The sequence below is a fragment of the Balaenoptera borealis genome (genome assembly GCF_965194805.1).
Source record: "Balaenoptera borealis genome assembly, chromosome: 13".
Lineage (NCBI taxonomy): Eukaryota > Metazoa > Chordata > Mammalia > Artiodactyla > Balaenopteridae > Balaenoptera > Balaenoptera borealis.
The window spans coordinates 45,170,107-45,192,686 of record NC_138870.1 but is presented as its reverse complement, the minus strand read 5'-3'; the positions used below and the strand labels follow the sequence as shown (position 1 = coordinate 45,192,686).

The 22,580-nt window shown below is 41.5% G+C and overlaps 1 protein-coding gene and 1 pseudogene across 2 annotated transcripts in view; one reads left to right on the top strand and one right to left on the bottom strand.

Annotated features, from left to right (window-relative positions):
• Positions 1 to 21,587, bottom strand: part of SP1 (Sp1 transcription factor) — a 42,734-nt gene extending 21,147 nt beyond the window's left edge. Inside the window, exons 1-3 of the mRNA XM_082350572.1 lie at positions 21,461 to 21,587; positions 20,226 to 20,383; positions 18,395 to 19,910 (exon numbers count right to left, since the gene is read on the bottom strand). Coding sequence (XP_082206698.1) covers positions 18,395 to 19,910; positions 20,226 to 20,383; positions 21,461 to 21,467 — 1,681 coding nt within the window. The 5' untranslated portion in view covers positions 21,468 to 21,587. The remainder of the gene's footprint in view (positions 1 to 18,394; positions 19,911 to 20,225; positions 20,384 to 21,460) is intronic.
• Positions 115 to 5,462, top strand: LOC309609313 (glycine cleavage system H protein, mitochondrial pseudogene; annotated as a pseudogene). Its single transcript has one exon. The product of its transcript is annotated as a glycine cleavage system H protein, mitochondrial pseudogene (transcript).
• Positions 21,588 to 22,580: the final 993 nt, after the last annotated feature.

Here is a 22,580-nt window from a genome sequence, read left to right as displayed (position 1 = left end):
AAAAAAAGAGCTCAGGCAAGTTCCTAAAAATATTATCATGCCAGTAGACAAATCAACTGGTATAATCTGTAAACAAGCAGAAGGAGGGCTTCCCTGGTGGCACAGTGATTAAGAATACATCTGCCAATGCAAGGCACATGGGTTCCAGCCCTGGTCAAGGAAGATCCCACATGTCCCGGAGCAAATAAGCCCGCGGTATGTGAGATCTACTGAGCCTGCACTCTAGAGCCCGTGAGCCACAACTACTGAGCCCGTGTGCCACAACCACTGAAGCCCATGCGCCTAGAGCCGCTGCTCTGCAACAAGACAAGCCACTGCAATGAGAGGCTCACGCACCACAGCGAAGAGTAGCCCCCGCTCACCACAACTAGAGAAAGCCAGCGCACAGCAATGAGACCCAATGCAGCCAAAAATAAATTAATTAATTTAATTAATTAATTAAAAAAAAATAACCCGCCTGCCAATGCAGGGGACACGGGCTCAAGCCCTGCTCCAGGAAGATCCCACATGCCGCGGAGCAACTAAGCCTGTGCACCACAACTACTGAGCCTGCGCTCTAGAGCCTGCAAGCCACAACTACTGAGCCCGTGTGCCACAACTACCGAAGCCCGCGCACCTAGAGTCCATGCTCCACAACAAGACAAGCCACCGCAATGAGAAGCCTGCGCGCCGCAACAAACAGTAGCCCCCGCTCACTACAACTAGAGAAAGCCTGCGCACAGCAACAAAGATCCAATGCAACCAAAAATAAAAAATAATAAACAAGCAGAAGGAAAAACATTCAACCTCACTAATAAGCAAAAACATAACTTATTTGGGGAAAGGTCAGTGTCCATAAAAATGCTCATCACTGAAAAAAATCCAACTATGGAAAAAGTCATTTGAACAGACACTCATCAAATTATTTACAACAGCAATAGAAGAAATGAATTAAAATGTAAATAAACTGTTCAAGTAACCTGATGGACTACTAGGCAGTCAGTAAAATTTATAATTAACGTATAACAGTTTAGACAAAATGCTTATGCTATATTACCAAACAAACCAAGAAACACATTACATGCATACTAAGAAAAAAGACTATGCTAAAGAAATACTGCGTTGGCCACAAAGTTCGTTTGGGTTTTTCCATAGGATGCTACAGAAAAACCCGAACGAACTTTGTGGCCAACCCAATACATACATTAAAATTTATATAAAGTAGAGCAAACACCAAATTGGTGACTGTAATGGGAAGTGCTATTAGTTTTGCTTTTCCCCTTTCTCCTTCTCATATTTTCTACAGTGTAATTATACAACTTTTATCATCAAAAACACCTACACAGTGAAAACAAAAATCAGCCTATGCATCTCCCCACTTTTTGGTATATTAACAGTGTTTTGCTTTTGTTTTTCCAATATATTTGGCTGCGCCGGGTCTTCAGTTGCGGCACTCAGGATCTTCATTGCCACATTCGGGATCTTTTAGTTTCAGCATGTGGGACCTAGTTCCCTGACCAGGAACTGAACCCAGGGCCCCTGCGTTGGGAGCATGGAGTCTTAGCCACTGGACCACCAGGGAAGCCCCTATCTTTTTTCTTTTTAATTTATTTTATTTTTTATTTTTTAAGTGGACCTGAAACTATCAATGTAGAACTGTTTTTTTTTAATTGGACTATAGTTGCTTTACAATATTGTGTTAGTTTCTACTGTACAGCAAAGTGAATCAGCTATACGTATACATATATCCCCTCTTTTTTGGATTTCCTTCCCATTTAGGTCACCACAGAGCACTGAGTAGAGTGCCTTGTGTTATACAGTAGGTTCTCATTAGTTCTCTATTTTATACATAGTATCAATAGTGTACATATGTCAATCTCCATTACAGCGTTTTTTAAAAATTGGTTCTTCACATTGCAGAAACTGCATAGTTTTCCTTAAGTACAGGGCAATCAATCAGCACAATGATTGCAAAGGCTCTCACCAGTAGGTGTCGCTGTAACTAAGTGATAAGTGTTTTAAAAGCCCACCCTCCCAGGGAAGAGTGTTTAGGAGGAAGAAAAAAAGAGGGGAAAGGTGTGCAGTGTATGCACAAATTTTAAATGGGACCATTTGAAGAACTATAATTCAGATGTCTCTCCATCAAAACTACATTTTTTTCCCCAGTGTTGGTAATGTTTCCTTAACTAAACACTCTCTGGTTTTACGTTATCCATCGGTACACATTTCCTTATTTTTCATGTCCAAGAAAACTAAGGATGTGAAAATTTGATCATCATTAGTAACATACCAAAATTCTTATAAATTCCAAGACTTTCACCTACTTCCCATCTCTGTCAACATCATTCCATAGTGAAAATTGTTTTCAAGACAGAGAAATGAACTAAAATTGTCTTATCTTTCCGCCAGCTCTCACCATAGTGATTATTTCCTGGGAAAGGGACTCACTTTAACATCCCTCGCAAACTAGCTATAATTACCTATTATTATTCAGACTGTTATGATTTAAAATTCATTTAAATATATAATATATACCAGAGGAAAGCTGTGGAGAAGGAGCATAAAGCTTAAGAGAATATAGTCGGGCCTGCGAACATGGCGCTGCGAGTGGCGCGCAGCGTGCGGGCCGCGGTCTGCAGCCTGCGCGCCATCTCTGCGCCCAACGCGCCCTGCCCGCCGCGGCCTTGGGGACTGCGGGCGGGCGCCGTCTGGGCGCTGCGCACCGGCCCCGCTCTGCTGTCGGGTCGTAAATTCACAGACAAACATGAATGGGTAATAACAGAAAACGGTGTTGGAACAGTGCGAATCAGCAATTTTGCACAGGAAGCTTTGGGAGATGTTGTTTACTGTAGCCTGCCTTAAGTTGGGACAAAATTGAACAAACAAGAGGAATTTGGTGCTTTGGAAAGTGTGAAAGCTGCTAGTGAACTCTATTCTCCTCTATCAGGAGAAGTAACTGAAATTCATTAATGAAGCTCTAGCAGAAAATCCAGGACTTGTCAACATATCTTGTTATGAAGATGGTTGGCTGATCAAGATGACACTCAGTAACCCTTCAGAACTAGAGGAACTAATGAGTGAAGAAGCATATGAGAAATATATAAAATCTATTGAGGAGTGAAAATGGAACCCCTAAATAAACTAGTTTGAAACAACTTAATCTAGCATAGTTGTCTTAAATTAGTGGTGGATAGATTTTTAAAAAGCAACTTTTAGCAAAAGAAACTACTTGAAACAATGTTGCCTGAAGAAAATACCCCTTAACTTCCTAATGATTTCAGATAAACACTATGCATCTTTTTCACAACACCCTGTGATTTTTAGGCTAGTCTCCAGTTATAATACTCAGAATTCCTGAAATTATCTGTGGTAACACTAGTTATAAAAATTATGTACTTCAAGGATAACATTGTTATCTTAACCTTATATAATATTGTAACTTGCTTACAGCCATCCCTGGATTTGGGTCAAAATACTCAATGAACTTGCCACTGGAAATAAATGACAGTGGAGAAAAGTTTGTTAGTTGTATAGTGTCCAGTGAAGAACATTATTATCTTAATTTTGCAATATACTGTGTTTGCTGGTGCTATTTTTATACAGTGAAGCAACAGCCTTGCAGGAAAATAAGAAACAGTTTAATAATAAAGTATTCAACTTCTTAAAAAAAAAAAAAGAATATAGTCGGGAATTCTCTGGTGGTCCAGTGGTTAGGACTCTGTGCTCTTACTGCTGAGAGCCCAGGTTCAATCCCTGGTCAGGGAACTAAGATACTGCAAGTCGCACGGCCCAGCCAAAAAAAAGTTTTAATAAAAATTTAAAAAATAATTAAAAATTTTAAAAGACACCCTTTTTTAAAAAAAGAGAGAATACAGTCGTTTGGTTTAGTAAGAAAACGAAAGTGATATAATAAATAGGAGAATGATAAAAATTAATTCTGGACTTATTTCATGCCTCTATCACTTCCCTGATTAAAGGAGAGATGAACACAATCCTAACCACTGGACCACCAGGGAATTCCCTTGACTGACTTTCGAACTGTTCATATTCAACCGACATTTTAAATTACTGAGAGCCTCTGACGATTAAAATTAATAAGGGCCATTACATACACTGTAATGCACTATAATGGTGCAGTTGGACAAACTTAGGTATGAATCCTGGTTTCACCACTTATTAGCCAAGGAACCTCTCTGAGCCTTACTTTCCTCAGGGGCAAAAAGGATACTGGGATAACTAATAAAAATTAATATACAGCATACCTAGCATTGTTCCTGGCACTTAGGAGGTACTCAATAAATCACCGTATATTAAGAAAATAAAAAGGCTAAATGTGACTTTTAATGTTTTTTTCCTCCCATCTACACATGTACCCTTACTACCCACAGTATGTGCTTTTGAATTTATGTAGGGAAGTTGTAACACCAAATTCTATCATTAGTGTTTAAAACAGCAGCAATAAAATACTGTAAAACAAAGAATAAAATGCACTGTAATCTAACATTTTGTTTCTAACCACTGGATTTACCACTGAAAAAGGATAATCATATCGAAGTCTTCAAATTATACATAATTCCCATTAATAATAGCTTGGGGTTGATTAGTAATGCAGAAATAACTGTTCTGAATACACAGCGTACTTCTGAAAGGAGAAAGAAACTGTGGATAAAAGTTCATGTTTTCAGAAAATTTCCTAGATAAAATATAGCAAGGAGATGTTGTTTGATGATAAAGCACGAAAGAATGCTGAAGCAAAGTAGAGATGTACATAGTAAAGATAAGAACCTCAAACTCAAGTATCCTAGAGGCTTTCGCTAACAAGACCAAATTAATTTCTCTAGTAGGGCCTGAAGAAAAATGAATAATAGTAGCCATCTATCATGTTCTGTGAATAAGAGTCTATAAAATATTTATAGTACTATTAACAGTAATGGAAACCAAAAAGGGGGTGAAAATATCCCAAATTCTACCATCACAACAAATTAACTATTATTATCCTTTTCATCTTCCCCTCAATTACTATTTGCACAAACTTTACATATTTATAATCATAATACAGTAACATTAAGCATAAAAATCTGAATTAATATTAAGAAGTAACTCTTCAGGGGACTTCCCTGGCAGTCCAGTGGTTAAGACTCTGCGCTTCCAATGCAGGGGGTGCAGGTTCGATCCCCAGTCGGGGAACTAAGATCCCACATGCCACTTGGCGGGGCCAAAAAAAAAAAAAAAAAAAGAGGTAGCTCTTCGGATCCATACCATCCTGAGATCCCTGAAGTGACAATGTAAATAGGCACGTACATATTGGGTACCTTTTAATGATAAGGCTCTCTAAGTTTATGCCCACAGTGCAATTATATAATCTGATACAGTACAGCTGACATTTTAAACCTCCCAAGCATAAACTCCAAGGTAACTTTTTAATATGACAACTAGACTTCCCCTTGTCTTAATTTGTCCAGTTTACTAGATAAATACTAAAAGCAGATACTCTATTTATATCTAGTGTTACAGAAACACATCACAGCTTTAAACTGTCAGTGACAGTATGACAAAAGAATAAAAGATGGAAATGTTACTCCATGAAAATATACAGATGTTCATCTATGCATTTGTGAACTCCTTTTCCTAAACTGGTTTCCTTCAACTTTTGCTTAATATGGCAATGAATAATTCAGATGTATGCATTTTATTTAACGTATTCTGAGTTTTCTGTTCTGTTCTTTTAATACTGATTATGTAATAAATGAATCAGCTAACATACTCTTGAGGACTTATTCTAAGAAAATGATTTAAAATGATAAAACTGGACTTCCCTGGTGGTGCAGTGTTAAGAATCTGCCTGCCAATGCAGGGGACATGGCTTTGAGCCCTGGTCCTGGAAGATCCCACATGCCGCGGAGCAACTAAGCCCATGCGCCACAACTACTGAGCCTGCACTCTAAAGCCCACGTGCCACAACTACTGAAGCCCACGTGCCTAGAGCCCGTGCTCCACAACAAGAGAAGCCACTGCAATGAGAAGCCCCAGCATGCCGCAACTAGAGAAAGTGTGCACGCAGCAACGAAGACCCAACGCAGCCATAAATAAATAGATTTAAAAAAAATAATAATAAAAGTGTACAATTCAGCGGCATTTAGTGCATTCACGATGTTGTGCGACTACCACCTCCCTCTATTTTCAAAACTTTCATCACCCTAGAAAAGCCCCTCTGTCCATTAAGGAATCACTCCCCATTCTCCCCTCACCCCATCTTCTGGCAACCACTGTCTCTACGGATTTTCCTATTCTAGATATTTCATATAAATGGAATCATACAATATGTGACCTTTTTTTGTCTGGCTTCTTTCACTTAGCAGAATGTTTTCCAGGTTCACTCACATTGTAGCATGTATCACTACTTCATTTCTTTTTATGGCTGAATAATATTTCATCAAATGGATATACTACTTTTGTTTATCCATTGGACATTTAGGTTGTTTCCACCTTTTGGCTATTATGAATAGTGCTGCTATAAACATCTGTGTACAAGTTTCTGTGTGGATGTACGTTTTCATTTCTCCTAGAAATATACCTAGAAGTAGAATTGCTCACTTACAAAATTTTAATCTAAAAAGTATAAACAACAATATTCATCAGAGCATTACTTATAACAGTAAAATTTTAGAAAAAAAAGTACATCAGTAGGGTTAAGCATATCCTAGTACAAACATACTATGGAATTCCCATACAATCATTTAAAATGATGATGTAGATGTATATTTATTATTAGTTATGGAAAATATGTTTATGATATTCTATTCAGTAAATATAAGATTATGGAGAATTGTGAATAGTATGATTCTACTTCATAAAACAATATGCAGACTTCTTTGTAAATTGTACACAAAGGTACAAAAAGATGTCTGGAAGGACGATCACCAAAATTTCAACAGTGATTTTCTTCGGATAGTTAATGTTCAAAAATTTTTACTTTACTTTCAGTATTATTTGCATTGTTTAATGTTTTTACCAATATCATTTAAACAGGTTACTTAAAAATATATTTAGGGAGTTACCTGGTGGCCTAGTGGTTAGGATTTTGGGCTTTCACTGCCTTGGCCTGGGTTCAATCCCTCGGGAACTGAGACCTCATAAGCCACGCAGCATGGCCAAAAAAATAAATTTTTTTCCTATCCTCAAAGGTATGTTTTCTAATTTTAGCTCTGTAGATCTTTATAAAGTGAATGCTTTGAATTTTCCCATTTCCCACACTGAAACTGTAATTTACATAGCAGTGTGCGTAACCAATGTTCTCCCTTTAGATCATTTATTCTGCACCCATATGTTTATGGTACCAAACATGCTCTGTATAAAGAAAAACAGAGGTGGTTCCTGCCCTTCAGGCATTTAAGATCTAAAACACTGACATACCTAAAATTGTACAAAGAGCAGCTAACAAATGTTTTAGATATTTGTTTGTATGTATTTGTACATCTATGAATTTACATCACCACAAAGAATTGAGCAGCTATAATCATCCTTGTTCTTAGATGAACAGAAGTCAAGAAATTCCAAAATCACTAAATTAAGTCGGTTCAGACCTAACCAGTTTCTCAATTTTTTACTTTCCTTTTGCGATAGAAGATTAAAACAAGCGAGTTTACATACACAACCAGAACAACCATTACTTGATAAAACACACAGTTCAGCAGCAATTTTAAAAAATTTTAGGAGGGCAGACAAATTTTGTGAGCTTTAATAATATTTATAATGTACCATTTTGTGAACTGGGATATGGGTAAAAGAATATCCATTGTATTACCCTTCACACCTGCCTAGATGTCTTAAATTATTTCACAACCATTTTTGAAGTGTTGAGTTTTTTCTCGGGGGGTGGGGGTGAGATACATGAGACAGGAATTAGCTGAGATTACAAAAGGAAGTAAAACAGTGATTGAGTAAAATCAAGTTCTAGAAAGGTAAAAGGAAAAAATAAAATTGTTTTAATGTACAGAAAACCAAACAACTCTTAAGAAAATAGGGACAGAAAAATGATTCATTGAAACAGAAATTGAGAAACCTAATTATCATTATATGGAGTGTCAACAAAGTGTTCATCAAGAAGAATGTTTTTCTAGCAAACAGTCTGCACCAAGTTCATAACCAGGCCAAAGAGAGATGAAGAAACAGAAAATCCATGGGTAATCCTAAAAACCTCTACTGTCAACTACTGTTTTTACTAGAATGGTTTATGAAAGAACAAAGCATACTGGTTGGAATTTACTTCCTTTGGCAGTTGTGGTAGTTCAATGACTACACCAATGGACAAGAAACATAATGGGTGAGAAAGAACGTGAAGGTCTAGACACAACAACTTGAAAGAGCTGCCTTCAACTAAGTGATTAAAATCCTACTTTTAAATGGATGGGAAGACAGAACTTTTATTGAGAGGTGGGCACTAATATGTGTTGAGAACCTATTATGTGCTCTCACATGTTCTCTACCTCATTTAATCCTAATAATCCCATGGGGGTAAATATTAATACTAACTAACTCTCTTTTACAGATAAAGAAACCTCAGCTCAGGCTTCCCTGGTGGCGCAGTGGTTGAGAGTCTGCCTGCCAATGCAGGGGACACGGGTTCGAGCCCTGGTCTGGGAGGATCCCACATGCCGCGGAGCGGCTGGGCCCGTGAGCCACAACTACTGAGGCTGCGCATCTGGAGCTTGTGCTCCGCAACAAGAGAGGCCATGATGGTGAGAGGCCCGCGCACCGCGATGAGGAGTGGCCCCCGCTCGCCGCAACTGGAGAAAGCCCTTGCACAGAAACGAAGACCCAACATAGCCAAAAATAAATAAATAAATAAGTAAAATTAAAAAAAAAAACAAAAAAAAAACACCTCAGCTCATAGAGGATGAAGAACTTCCCCTAAGTCACACAGCCAGTAAGAAGCAAAGTTATGATTTGGATCCTAGTGTATCACTCCCCTGTCCATACTGAATATCTCATTTAGGACAAACTTTCTTTTTCTTTCACAAAGGATTTTCAATTACTGCTAGTTTCAGAGCTGGAGTTATTTCGTCCAGCTAAACTGTTCAATCTTATACTACACAGGATGTGAGACTTGTTCATCTGCAAAAACAGTATTTAAAACAAAAAACAAACCGCAGTATTTTGGCTTTAAGATCCCACTTACAGTCAGTCATCTATAACTTCCCATCCAGAAGAGCACTAACCAAGTAGAAAAACTTTTCCCAACAACTGTTCCCAATCTCCTAACAATTTTGTGGATTTTTATATTGTACTTTCAAAGAGTCATTTCATTTTCCCTCCTAACAGCAGCATAGCAAACAGGAAAAAAAAAAAAACAGTACTCTTTAGCAAGTGCCTGTGTTTGTTCATAGTACCAACATCTCACGGGAGGTTGGGAATAGAAATGGGGGTGGTGTGGAGGTGGTATAAGAAAACAGGAGACATGACACAATATGACTCACTTATAAACAGAACCATTCACGTGCAGCAGTAGCTTTCATTTTCAGCCTCCATTTCAGGTTTCAGAAGGCAGCTGCATGGGCCTGATGGTGGTTTTGAACCAGAATTAGAAAAGCCTCAGAACTTGACTTCTGAACAGAAGCTCATGTTTTCCAAACATAACCTTTATATTTTTGTTTCCTCTAGGTACAATATTGTAGAGCATGCTGAGCACAATGCCAGGTATCTCCAAACCATCCGCTACTGTGGTCCTGAATTTCACATTTCAGTTAAAAATAGTACAACGTGGGGACTTCCCTGGTGGCGCAGTGGTTGAGAATCCACCTGCCAATGCAGGGGACACAGGTTCAAGCCCTGGTCCAGGAAGATCCCACATGCCGCAAAGCAACTAAGCCAATGCGCCACAACTACCGAGCCTGCGCTCTAGAGCCTGCGTGCCACAACTATTGAAGCTCACGTGCCTAAAGCCCGTGCTCCGCAACAAGAGAAGCCACCACAATGAGAAGCCTGCGCACCTCAACGAAGAGTAGCCCCCGCTCGGGAAACTAGAGAAAGCTCGCATGTAGCAGCAAAGACCCAACACGGCCAAAAATAATAAATAAATAAAATAAATATTAAAAAGAAATGCATAATAAAAGACCCTTCACAATCCAGCCTCAATTTCCCTTTAAAAAAGAAAAAAAACAACATTGTACCTGCTGTATTAAAAAAATAATAAAATTAGGACTTCACTGGTGGCACAGTGGTTAAGAATCCCCCTGCCAATGCAGGGGACATGGGTTCGATCCCTGGTCTGGGAAGATCCCACATGCCACGGAACAACTAAACCCGTGCGCCACAACTATTGAGCCTGTGCTCTAGAGCCCGCGAGCCACAACTACTAAGCCCGCACACCTAGAGCCTGTGCTCCGCAACAAGAGAAGCCACTGCAATGAGAAGCTTGCGCACTGCAATGAAGAATAGCTCCCGCTCGCCACAACTAGAGAGAGCCCGCGCGCAGTAACAGACCCAATGCAGCCAAAAATAAATTTATTAAAATAATAAAATTAATTTTTTAAAAAAAACATTGTATATCATGACAATTTTTTTTCCTTTTTTTTTTGCCGTGCCGCACAGCTTGTGGGATATTAGTTCCCCGACCAGGGATCAAACCAGGGCCCCCTGCAGTGGAAGCTTGGAGTCCTAACCACTGGCCCGCCAGGGAATTCCTTATCATTAACAATTCTTCATGTGCAATCCTAAACGGTAATAATTCCTGTCTCAAATCTCAATCCTTGAGCTCCATTTTAAGCATCTTACATTACAAATATCCATATTTAAATAATGTAAAAGCAGCTGGATATCAGCTATAGTGTATTAATGATTTTGCTCCATTAGATTAGGAAATCTGGAAATAATCTTACAGGAAATCTGGAAATAATCTTATCTGGAAATAATCTTATAATCAGACAAAAAAGCTTAAAATGTAGTTCTAACTGAAAACATAGTATGGAAACGTAGTTTTTTAAAATCTTTGTTTATAGAAGCTAAAAGCAAAACTACAAAATATATTTCCTCAAAAAATTAAAAACAGAATTACTTGGGAGTTCCCTGACGTTCCACTGGTTAGGACTTGGCACTTTTACTGCCGGGGCCCAGGTTCAATCACTGGTCGCGGAACTGAGATCCCCGCAAGCCGCACAGCACGGCCAGAAATAAATAAATAAATGAAAAAACTAAAAATTAAAAAAAAGTAGAATTACCATATGATCCAGCAATCCTACTTCTGGGTACATATCCAAAAGAACTGAAAGCAGGATCTCAAAGAGATATTTGCACACCCAAGTTCACAGCCACACTATTCACAATTGCCAAGAGGTCAAAGAAAGCCAAATGGCCATCACAGATGAACGGATAAAGAAAATGTAGTATATACATACAATGGAATATTATTCAGCATTAAAAAGGAAGGAAATCCTGTCACATGCTACAATATGGATGAGCTTACAAGACATTATGCTAGATGAAATAAGCCTGTTGCAAAAAGACAAATACCCTATGATTCCACTTACACGAGATATTTAAAGTAGTCAAATTCATAGAAATACAAAGCAGAATAATGGCTGCAAGGCGCTGGGAAGAGGGGGAAATAGGATTTTAATAGGTATAGATAGTGTTTCAGTTTTGTAAGATGAAAAAGTTTTGGAGATCTGTTGCATATCAATGTGAATATACTTAATATCACTGACCTGTACACTTAAAAATGGTTAAGATGGTACATTTTATGTTATGTGGTTTTTACCACAATTAAAAATACTTATTTAAAAATATCTATATAAAAAAATACCTGTATTACTTTTCATATTCTTTCGTTTTAATCAATTTTTTCTAAAACTACATAAATGCTAGGGATTTAACAGCAACCAAGCAAAAATATCATTAAGTACATCACAATATATATACAAATCTCTTCCCTCTTTCCATGCATCTTCTTTTACAAACTTGAGCCAAAATTATAAGTAAAAGTAAAAACAATTAAGTATTAAAGGACATGACAGCCTTTTTATTTATTTTTTAAAATAAATTTATTTATTTTATTTTTGGCTGCGTTGGGTCTTTGTTGCTGTGCATGGGCTTTTCTCTAGTTGCGGTGAGCGGGGGCTACTCTTCATTGCGGTGGCTTCTCTTGTTGCGGAGCATGGGCTCTAGGCATGCGGGCTCAGTAGTTGTGTCTCACGGGCTCTAGAGCGCAGGCTCAGTAGTTGTGGCGCACAGGCTTAGCTGCTCCGCGGCATGTGGGATCTTCCCGGACCAGGGCTCGAACCCGTGTCCCCTGCACTGGCAGGTGGATTCTTAACCACTGCGCCACCAGGGAAGTCCATGACAGCATTTTTAATTAAAAATAAATAACCTGACAATATATAACACAGTACAACGAGACTATAATATAAATCCAAAATACTGTGGGACCCTATTATTTAATATATTTTGGTGCAACTCTCAGGATTAGTTGTGTGAAAACTGGTTCCCCCCTCCCCGAAATGCACTAAGTGTAGGTAACTATAACGCAACAGCAACTGGAGCTCCAAGAAGGCACGGGAACATATCTGTTTCAATGAATTCCAAGAGCCTAACACATCTGACACACAATAAATGCTCAATAAATTTTGCTAAACTTTGGACTTCCCTGGTGGCGCAGTGGTTAAGAATCCACCTGCCAATGCAGGGGACACGGGTTCGAGCCCTGGTCCGGGAAGATCCCACATGCCGTGGAGCAACTAAGCCTGTGTGCCACAACTACTGAGTCTGCGCTCTAGAGCCCACGAGCCACAACTACTGAAGCCCGCGTGCCTAGAGCCCATGCTCTGCAACAAGCCACTGCAATGAGAAGCACACGCACCACAACGAAGAGTAGCTCCCGCTCACCGTAACTAGAGAAAGCCCGTGCACAGCAACAAAGACCCAACGCAGCCAAAAATAAACAAATTTATTTAAAAAAAAAGAGAGAGTAGTAGTGTAGTGGAAAGGATACTCATCTGAAGTCAGAAGACCTCTATCACTCTGTAAATTTTGTCACTGACCTTTGGCAAGTCACTGCATCTTTCTACACCTTAGGTTTCCAAAAGGAGGGTACTGGAGGGACTTCCTTGGTGGCACAGTGGATAAGACTCCATGCTCCCAATGCAGGGGGCCCAGGCTCGATCCCTGGTTGGGGAACTAGATCCCACATGCATGCCGCAACTAAGGAGCCCACGAACTGCAGCTAAGGAGCCCACCTCCTGCAACTAAGACCCAGCACAATCAAATAAATATATTTAAAAAAAAGGAGGGAATTGGAGGGGATCCTCACCCCCCTTCTAAGCAATCCAAACAGGGTCAAGTTAATGAAGAACATATGGAATAATCTGAAAAGATCTATCTCAATAGCATTTAACCTTACTTAGATTATTTGCAGCAAATATTTGATTTCCTATGAAAACCGTTTAAAAAATTTTTTTCAGAGATGCAGATTTTTTGTTTTGTTTTTGTTTTGTTTTGGCCTCACCGCGCGGCTTGCAGGATCTCAGTTCCCTGACCAGAGACAACCCAGGCCCATAGCAGTGAAAAGAGCCGAGTCCTAACCACTGGACCACCAGGGAATTCCTTCAGAGATGTAGATTTTTAACTGAGTTCTCTCATCTTGTAAAGGGCAAGTCTTTGTCTTGACCTGGGTATTTTATATTTTAACCCCTTCTTTGAAATCATTAAATTATTATTTATTTTGCACATAGATATAGGGTGAGAAGGATTCATAGTAAATTAGACAGGCACGCCCAACTTCTCAAACAAGTTATACTACGCAGTTTCCATAAGCCACTCAGAGTTTAAAACACACTGGAGTGAGGGCCTTCCCTGGTGGTCCAGTGGTTAAGACTCCACGCTCCCAGTGCAGGCGGCCCAAGTTCGATCCCTGGTCAGGGAACTAGATCCCGCATACATGCTGCAACTAAACATCCTGCACACCACAACAGAGATCCCGCGTGCCGCAACTAAGACCTGGAGCAGCCAAATAAATAAATGAATATTTTTAAAATAAATAAATAATTAATTAAAATTAAAAACACTGGAATGAAAAGTATAAATTCAAATTACAGTCCAGATTTGCAACCAACTCTGAAGAAAAAAACTTTCTTCAGAAACTTTTTCAGGGTCTTTTAAGGGGCCCAATTCTTAAAACCTAGAATAGTATTAACAATGTAATCATAGTGTGGCATATACCTTTTAAATAATGCTTCAGAACACCAGGGCCTGCATAATAATGCTAAATGTTAGAGAAAGGGATAGTACTATTGTGATATCCCTTCTGTATGAAATATGAAAAATATGCCTGTTTTTCAATTAAACAGCAAATTGAAAAATTTCAACTAATTATTATCTATTAATGTTTACAGACACCCAATCAGAAACTTACAAAGCATTATGTAATAAAGCTTTTCTACAGATTTTCATCTTACATTTAAAACATTTTCAAGGAGGGAAAACAAAACAATCAGAAGCAAGGAATGAGCAGAACTAAAGTTTTAGTGCCAACATTTATATGCTACTTTACAAAGTAGAACAATTAAAGGGAAAGGGAGATATGAGAACAGATAATTAAATTTTTCTGAAACACTAGGCACCCTTGTGCTCGTTATTTAATTAAGAACTAAAATGGCCACATTACACAATGCAACGGGATTTAACAATGACGTCATTGACAGAAAGCTACTGGAATGAATAAATAGGAGCAATTGAAAAGGTCTCAAGACTGCCTTCTCAGTCTTTTCAAATCAATCAAGGCACCTAGGTTTTAAAGGAGACCTTTTCTACTTACACTGAACTCGTTTAAAAAGCACTTAAAAAAATCACACTAAGAATCAAATATAATATTAGGTACAACAAATGATGCAGAAACATTTTATATTTGATAAAAGTATATTATTTTAAAATAGAAAATTCTGTTGTATAACCTTTTGCACTAGAATGTTAATTTTGAACACATTTAAATCATCTAAACCTACTTATCACTAATGTTCAAATGAACTAGTCTAAAATACAACTCTCTTAACAAATTAGGTCTCAGCAATCTGACCCCAAGTTTAGCGACACTTGGCAAACCAACTCTGGTATCGCATTCAACTTAACTTCTAAGAGGAGACATTTTCCTGACCCCGATAAAACTGAGCAGATGTGAAATTTTTATTTTTAGTGCCAGAAATTTGCTTCTCGAGTGAATTATAGCCATCAAGGAAATGTGCTCTATTCTCTTGCCAAAGCCCACCCCTGCACTCTTTATTAGGCAGAACTCCCACAAAGTCATCCAAACTAAGTCTTTCAAAACCAGGCCCCTCCTCAACCTGGGGGAAGAGTTTTCTGGATTTAGTAGTGGCTGAGAAAAAATCTGAAGCTTTAAGGTTAAAAAAAAAAAAAAAAAAAAGCAAGATCTATGAGCGTATGACTACAAAATGAAAGGAAAAAGGGTGCTGATAAAGGAGAAAGGGTGTTGATTAAAAAAAAAAAAAAAAAAGCTTCTAACTTAAAAAACAACAAAAACTAAGAGCCCATAGATCATTTCACTGTCTGGAAACTAAACTCAGTTTACTGGGTGGTCCCTTCTTCACCACCACCCACCAGGGGCAGAGCTGTGAAAAACAGGAATACAGAGACGGCGGGCTTATTTGGTTCTAAGTTTGTGCCTTCGCCTGTACATTCAAGCAAACAAACATAGTGAAAGTCAAAATGAGAGCTTAGAAGATTTTTAAACGTTACTTTTTAAAAATAATAAATGTGGGAATTCCCTGGCGGTCCAGTGGCTGGGACTCCTCGCCTCCACTGCTGGGGGCGGGGGCGGGGGGAGGAGGGGGGATGGGTTCCTTAGATCCCTGGTCGGGTAACTAGGATCCCACAAGCCCTGCAATGTGGCCAAAAAAAAAAAAGTAAAGTAAACATACTAAGCTGCAGTCTTCCACAACCATGTAATAATAATGTCTCACTTTGCAGAGTGCTATCTACCTACCTCTCTGTATCTTACAACATGATTTGATATCCAAAGCTCTTTCCACTACATCATACTGCCAAGAGGTTGAGTTTTTCTAATAAAATAACTATATACCAGAAAAACCATATATCAGAAATAACTATACATGAGGCACTTTGTAGCAGCCACACAACAGCTAAGGAGCACTAAGCTTCCAGGAAATGACTTTATTATCTTTCATTAAGGCTGAAGTCAGATCAATTGAAGGGGAAAAAAATGTTGCACAAGTATGACTAACCAGAAAGGAAGAAATATGTATCTTCAGAAACCACTATTAATAAAGCAATCTCAACTCACACAAAATGGCCTTTCAGAGCCTCATTCTCTCCTTAGTGAATGTCAAACTGCTGCTACCTTACAAAAAGGCGTGCATTTTCTAGAGCTCAGAGACCATCAATAACAGCTAGGTAGGTAGCCCTATCTTATGACATAGTAAATGGCAGACTTCCCCAGAGCATGATTTAGCAATGAAAGTCTCAGAACTGTTCCTTAGAGCTGAAGTTATAAACCTTTTAAAAATTGCAAGGATCCAAATTATTACTAACTAGAACAATCTCAGTTTTGCTTTCCTTTGAAGAGCAAAACTGCTGGATACAACAACCTAAGAGCAAAGAGAAAACAAACACAAATGTAGATTACCCAGAAAGTGTCTAATTTTCCAGGCTGTTGGGTTCAGTTTTTATTAAACTTTTCCCATTTCTACTCCCATAATTTTTAGCCTATAAAACACTTGCCAGCTCTAGAGCCTTAAATTTCAAAGAAACAAAAATATCTTTTCTGAAACATTTTAAACAGTCTAAAGGATTTCTCATGTCCCAAGTTAAAACTAACAGGTAATGAATGCCCCAGACTAGAACTAACAGCAAGTAGTCTCATCACTTAAGTGCTTCCCAGTATCTCAAAGTACTCATCTAGAAAATAAGGCAGTTGTATGAGATGATTTTCTCAGGTCCCTTCCACCTCTAACTTTCTATTCCAAGATCTCCAATTCACTAAGAAAATTACTGTCTGTTAAGGCTCAAAATGTACTAATTTTAAACACACTACAAGACTGTAAGAAAGTAGGGAACTTGAGCAGACCTCCCCAGCACAGATTTTCCTGAACTGCAAAAGGCAGGAAATATGGTTGCCTATTTGTTATCCTCTCTTACATAAGAACCAGTCTAAACGCAATGAGAACTCTATAATAAAAGTAAACAGTTAATAAACCCACACATATTCCAAAAGAAGTAGAAGTTCGGTGGTATTAAACTATTTCCCATCATAACTTGTATATATCATGCCAGAATATAAAAATGTGTATGTATCCTAATGTGCTTTATTAAAGATTAGCTCCATCACCATGGAATTTAAAATGATAAATTCTAAATAAACTTTCACCTTTTTAAATAAATGTTTTAAATTTCAAATTAACCAATACTAGTGAACATAGTTCAAAATAAATGACTGAATAGTAGCATCAACTGATTCAACATACATTCCAATATATACCTCTTCCCTGACGACTCTTTCCCCTTCAAAGTTCTCCTTATTCCCAACTCCTCTCAGCTCCACCTCCCAAACTCCATTCTGGGCCCCACTCCCTTTCTCGCCCCTCCCTTCTCAACCACACACTACTTTCAAAGCAGACTAGGAAGTGGCTCTCTAATCTAGGAAGTATCAGAATCACCTCGGAAGCCTAAGAAACAAAAAATAAATAAATTTAAAAAAAAAAGAATCACCTATGAAGCTTGTTAAAAATACACATAAGTACTTTCAGGGTAAGTAGGAGTTGAAAAAATTAAACCTTGCTTGCTCAGAGGGTACACTCTTCTGGTTAACTAAAGATTAACCAGGGAACTTATTGTGTTGAAAAGTCCTTTGGAATCCATCACTTTTCCCTTGCTTACAGTTCATGAGAAGTATCTGATGATTTAATAACTGCCCTACAAACAGGTTAAGTTTATAATCAATTCCTATCCCGCAGGGGTGAGCCCTCAGGCCAAATAAAGCCCTCAAGGTAAGAATGGTTTTATATTTTTAAAGTGTTGCACAAACCAAACAAAAAAGTACATGTAACTGAAACCACATGTGGCCCACAAGGCCTAAAATATTTACTGTCTGACAGTTTACAGAAAAAGTTTGCCGACCCTTGTTCCGTAGCACCAAAGGCACTGAAGTACAGAGACCCCAGACCCCAGGGACACTGCCCAGAAGGGCTCCTTTCTCATCAGATTAACTGAGGAAAAAAAAAAAGATTCCATTAAGTCAGTTCCAAATGACTTAGAATCACTGCTATTTCTCTAATTGACTTGCCCTCAAGAAAGTGTTACCCTCAAGAGGTTCTACTCCCTTCTTTAGACTCAATAGTTTCAGCTAGGATGCTAGGTAGCTCTGGAGATAAATACAAAAGATTTCAAGCCTTACCTGAGGCATTTGCTATAGCCAAGGGCAGACTTGGAAGCTGGTGCACCTGGATTCCTGAAGCACCCAATGCACTGAGGTTAATGGTCTGGAGGCCAGGCATGGAGGAGAGCTGAGCAGCATTCACAGTGACTGTGCCGGCAGGGATGGAGGCAGCTGAGGCAATAGGTGTAAGGGTGGTACTGCTGCTGCTGGTCTGCCCCAAGGAAACACCCTGCATTGGGGCCAAGGTGATTGTCTGGGCCTGTGGGTTCTGAACTTGGAGGTTCTGCAGCTGAAGAGTCTGCCAACTGACCTGTCCATTGGGCCCCACTGTTGGTGTCCGGATGATGATAGGGCCAGAGTTTGGAACAGCCTGAAGCTGAAGGTTCTGGAGGGTTTCCTGGGAGATAGCTTGAGTTGTAAAGGTCTGCCCTGACAGTGGGGCTGCTTGGAGGGCCTGGAGGGCCTGTCCCCCTTGAACTAGCTGAGGCTGGATGAGAATTTGTTGTTGCTGCTGCGTCTGCTGGTTTTGCTCTCCCTCTTTTTGTTGACTTGCTTGCAGTGAGCCTCCAGATGTCTGGTTCTGCTGGATGTTCAGAGCATCAGATCCCTGCAGCCCACTGACCCTCTGTGGTGTCTGGCTTTGAGAGTTGGTCCCTGCTGATCCGCTGGTGGTAAAGTTCATAATTCCCATGTTGCTGGTGGTAGTAGTTGTTGAGTAGCTATTGGCATTGGTGAAAAAGGAGCTGGAACTGGCTTGTGATGATACCAAACTGGCAGAACTGATGGCAGTCCCTGAGGTGACAGGCTGTGAGCCACTCTCCTGGGACCCAGAGCTGCTGATCGTGACTGCCTGAGAGCTAGGAGTCAAGGTAGCTGCGGAAACGCTGTTGACAGGTAGCAAGGTAATATTCCCATTCAGGGCCACTGGTACATTGGTCACATACTGAGTCTGTCCTGAGAGTACATTATTAGCCAGGCCTTGGAGGGGGACAGCCTGCTGGAGTAGGTTTGGCATAGCAGCAATGATGTTGCCTCCACTTCCTCGATTTGTGATGATCTGTTGGTTTGCACCTGGTATGATCTGTATCTGACCTGAACCATCCTGCTGCACTTGAGCCCCAGTGGCAGCAAATTGCAGCTGTTGCCCATCAACGGTCTGGAACTGTGGGATTACTTGATACTGAATATTAGGCATCACTCCAGGCAGTCCTGTCAGGACTTGCTGGTTCTGTAGGTTGGAGGTGGCAGCCACAACATACTGCCCACCAGAGACTGTGCGATTCTTGGAAGACTCACTGCCATTGTTGCCATTGGTGCTGCTGCCACTCTGTTCCTTCGAGGTAGGGGTAGCCCCAGAGGAGGAAGAGATGATCTGCCAGCCATTGGCACCCTGGGAAAGTTGTGTGGCTGTGAGGTCAAGCTCACCTGTGCCCCCTGACTGGCTTGGGCCCTGGGAGTTGTTGCTGTTTTCATTGGGTGACTCAATTCTGCTGCAAGTTGCTGCCAGCAGGGCCAAAGGGGATGGCTGGGATTCCTGGCCAGAAATAAAGGAGAGGAAAGGAGTTACTTTAGTGACACCCATCTGTCAGCCCAGGGGGTAGTACACAAAATATAAACAGCAAAACAGTGCAAAGAAGGAGAAAAAAACAAAAACAAAAAGCTGACCTATCTATATTGCTGAAATTCTCATTTGGGGGGATCTCCAAGCTACTTGTCTCTCTGTGCTTACTTCCCTATCTATAAAAGTTCAGCCCTTTCTTAAAAATTTTCCTATGAAAAGTAAGACAATCATCTACGAGTATTTACATCCTCTCAACACCTTCCCCACTCTGTCCAGATCCTCACTTACCTGCCCTCCTCCTCCTCCACTGCTGCTGCTACTGCCTGTGCTGCTGCTTCGAGCCTGAGAAAAGGCACCACCACCACTACCATTGCCCCCATTATTGCCACCAACTCCTTTTTCAATCTTCACCACAGCTGTCATTTCATCCATGGAGTGATCTTGGTCTAAAAAGAATTTAAAAATAACTTAAAGTTGGAGAAAGGAAAAGAGTAAAGTGAGGAAGGGTAAAGGAGGCTGTGATGAAACAGAAATGACTAACAGGAAGGTGAAAGGCGCCAGTATGAAGAAAAAAAAAAAAAAAAAAGGATTGGGGGAGAAGGAACAGTTGTAGAACCAGTAGATGTGAACTAGGCTAGGTGGTGCCAAAACTGGGCCTCAACTCTCCCTTGCACAAAATTAAACTCAGAAAACATTGAAAAGGTGCTTTTGATATAGGAAATGTGAAGGTCGGTGGGCATGTTGAAAGAGTTTAAAAGTATCCTGGGGGAAAAAAGGATAGGTAAGGCACAAAACAACATGTGGGTAGATGGAAAGCTTGCTGAAAGTAGGGTCAAAGGAGATAGGGAAAAAGAAAAATTCAAGTGTAAAAAATAACAAGAGGAAAGGAAGAGAAAGGGGAAAAGAACAGATAAAAAGTTTGAATGGGGAAACATCTGTGAATACTAGTAAGGGGCTAAAGAGGTCCAGGGGTTAGAAATCAGGCGTTTCGGGGCGGCTACAGGGCGGGCCCTATAGGGAAAGGGCGGTTTCGGGGTGAGGGGCGTGGAAAGGGCGGGACGGTAGGGGGGAGGGGTAATTTGCGGGGGGGAGGGGTAATCTACGGCCGGGGGGTGGGGGAGGGCCTTGGGGCCGGCGGCGACCAGAGGGCGGACCAGGGAGGCGGTTGGCCCGGGCGGGGCCTGCACTGCTCGGGCCGCCCCCGCGGCTCCAGCCCCCGGCAGGAGGAGCCTCAGGCGGGCGGCCGAGTAGTGGGGGGTAAGGCCCGTCCCCCGTGGCCGGGGCGGGCAGGGGGCGGGCGAGGCCACGCTGCCCCCTCCCCCGGGGCGGGTGGCCCATCCCCCTCCTCCGCGGAGGCCCCGCCACTGCCCCTTCTCCCTCCCTTCCCTCCGCCCCGGGCGGGACCAAGGCCGCCGCCGCCGCCTCCCGCCCGTCCCCCCTACGGCGGGGACCGCCCGGTCGGCCCTCGCGCGCGCCCCCTCACTCCCCTCCCACCCCTAAGCTTGGAGTGGACTCATCCTTACCGCTCATGGTGGCAGCCGAGGGACGAGCTCAAGGGGGTCCTGTCCGGGGGGGTTGGGGGGGGCCAGGAAAAACGCGGACGCTGACGAGGCAAGCGAACCCGGACCGGACAGGGAGGGGGGGGGTAAGGAGGAGGGAGCAGCGCGCCACAAGCCCGGCCTAGGCCCCGCCCCTTCACTGCTGCCCCGCCCAATGAGGGAGGGAGAAAGGAGGGACTTGCAGAAGAAAGACCGGTAGATTGCCCAATGGTAAGACTCGCTTGCACTCTTAAGGCGTGCAAGACAAAGTTGCGCGCGAGGTGTCCGCCCAAAAAGAGCGCCCTCTCAGTTTTAAAGGCCAATGAAAGACGCAGGAAGTGAAGGTGGGCGGGAACTAAAGGTGATAGGCTTGAAAAGAAGCCAGTCAACTGCCAGGCGGGCTCCCTGAGAGGTAGGGATAGGAAGAGCTTTCATTGGAATGACAGGACAACAACCAACCAGAACCCTGGACGTGCCTGGGCAAAGTCCTGGTGGGAGGAGGTAAGAAGTAGACAGGAATGGGATAGGATGAAACTGATCAAAACCAGTCAGAAATCAGGCGGGCAGCCAGGAAAGTTATGATTGGATTAACACTGAAAAGAGACACGATAGGACGCAAGTTGACATGAATAAACGCCAATTGAACGCCGCGTGAGCTCTGAGGGCAGGAACCTGGAGTGGGCAGAGGAGAATTGGCGTCTCCCTCAGTCATTCAGTCCAATGAGGCGGAGGGGGAAGCCTGGCACCGCCTCCAACTTAACCAATGGGCGTTACTAGAGCCGGGAGGGAACAGGGCTGTGCCAGGAGGAGTCCGTCGCCATTTTGGCCCTCCTCAGGGAACGTCTTCACCGTGATTAGGTAGCAACGCTTCAGCGGAACCGTGCAGTTCAACAAGTGTCAGGGCCGAGCTACTCGGCGCGTAGGTCTGCCGTGACACCAGGGCTCGTTTGAGTCTTAATTTAACCGCTCTTAAAAGTACTTCTCAAGTCTCACTCTCCCCCGGGTGGGCGGACAGGCAAGCGGGTGCCTCTGAATGTGGTGTAAGCCCTGTAGATACACGCGCAACGAGATCTGGCGAGGGTGTTCACACATTCAGTTAATAATG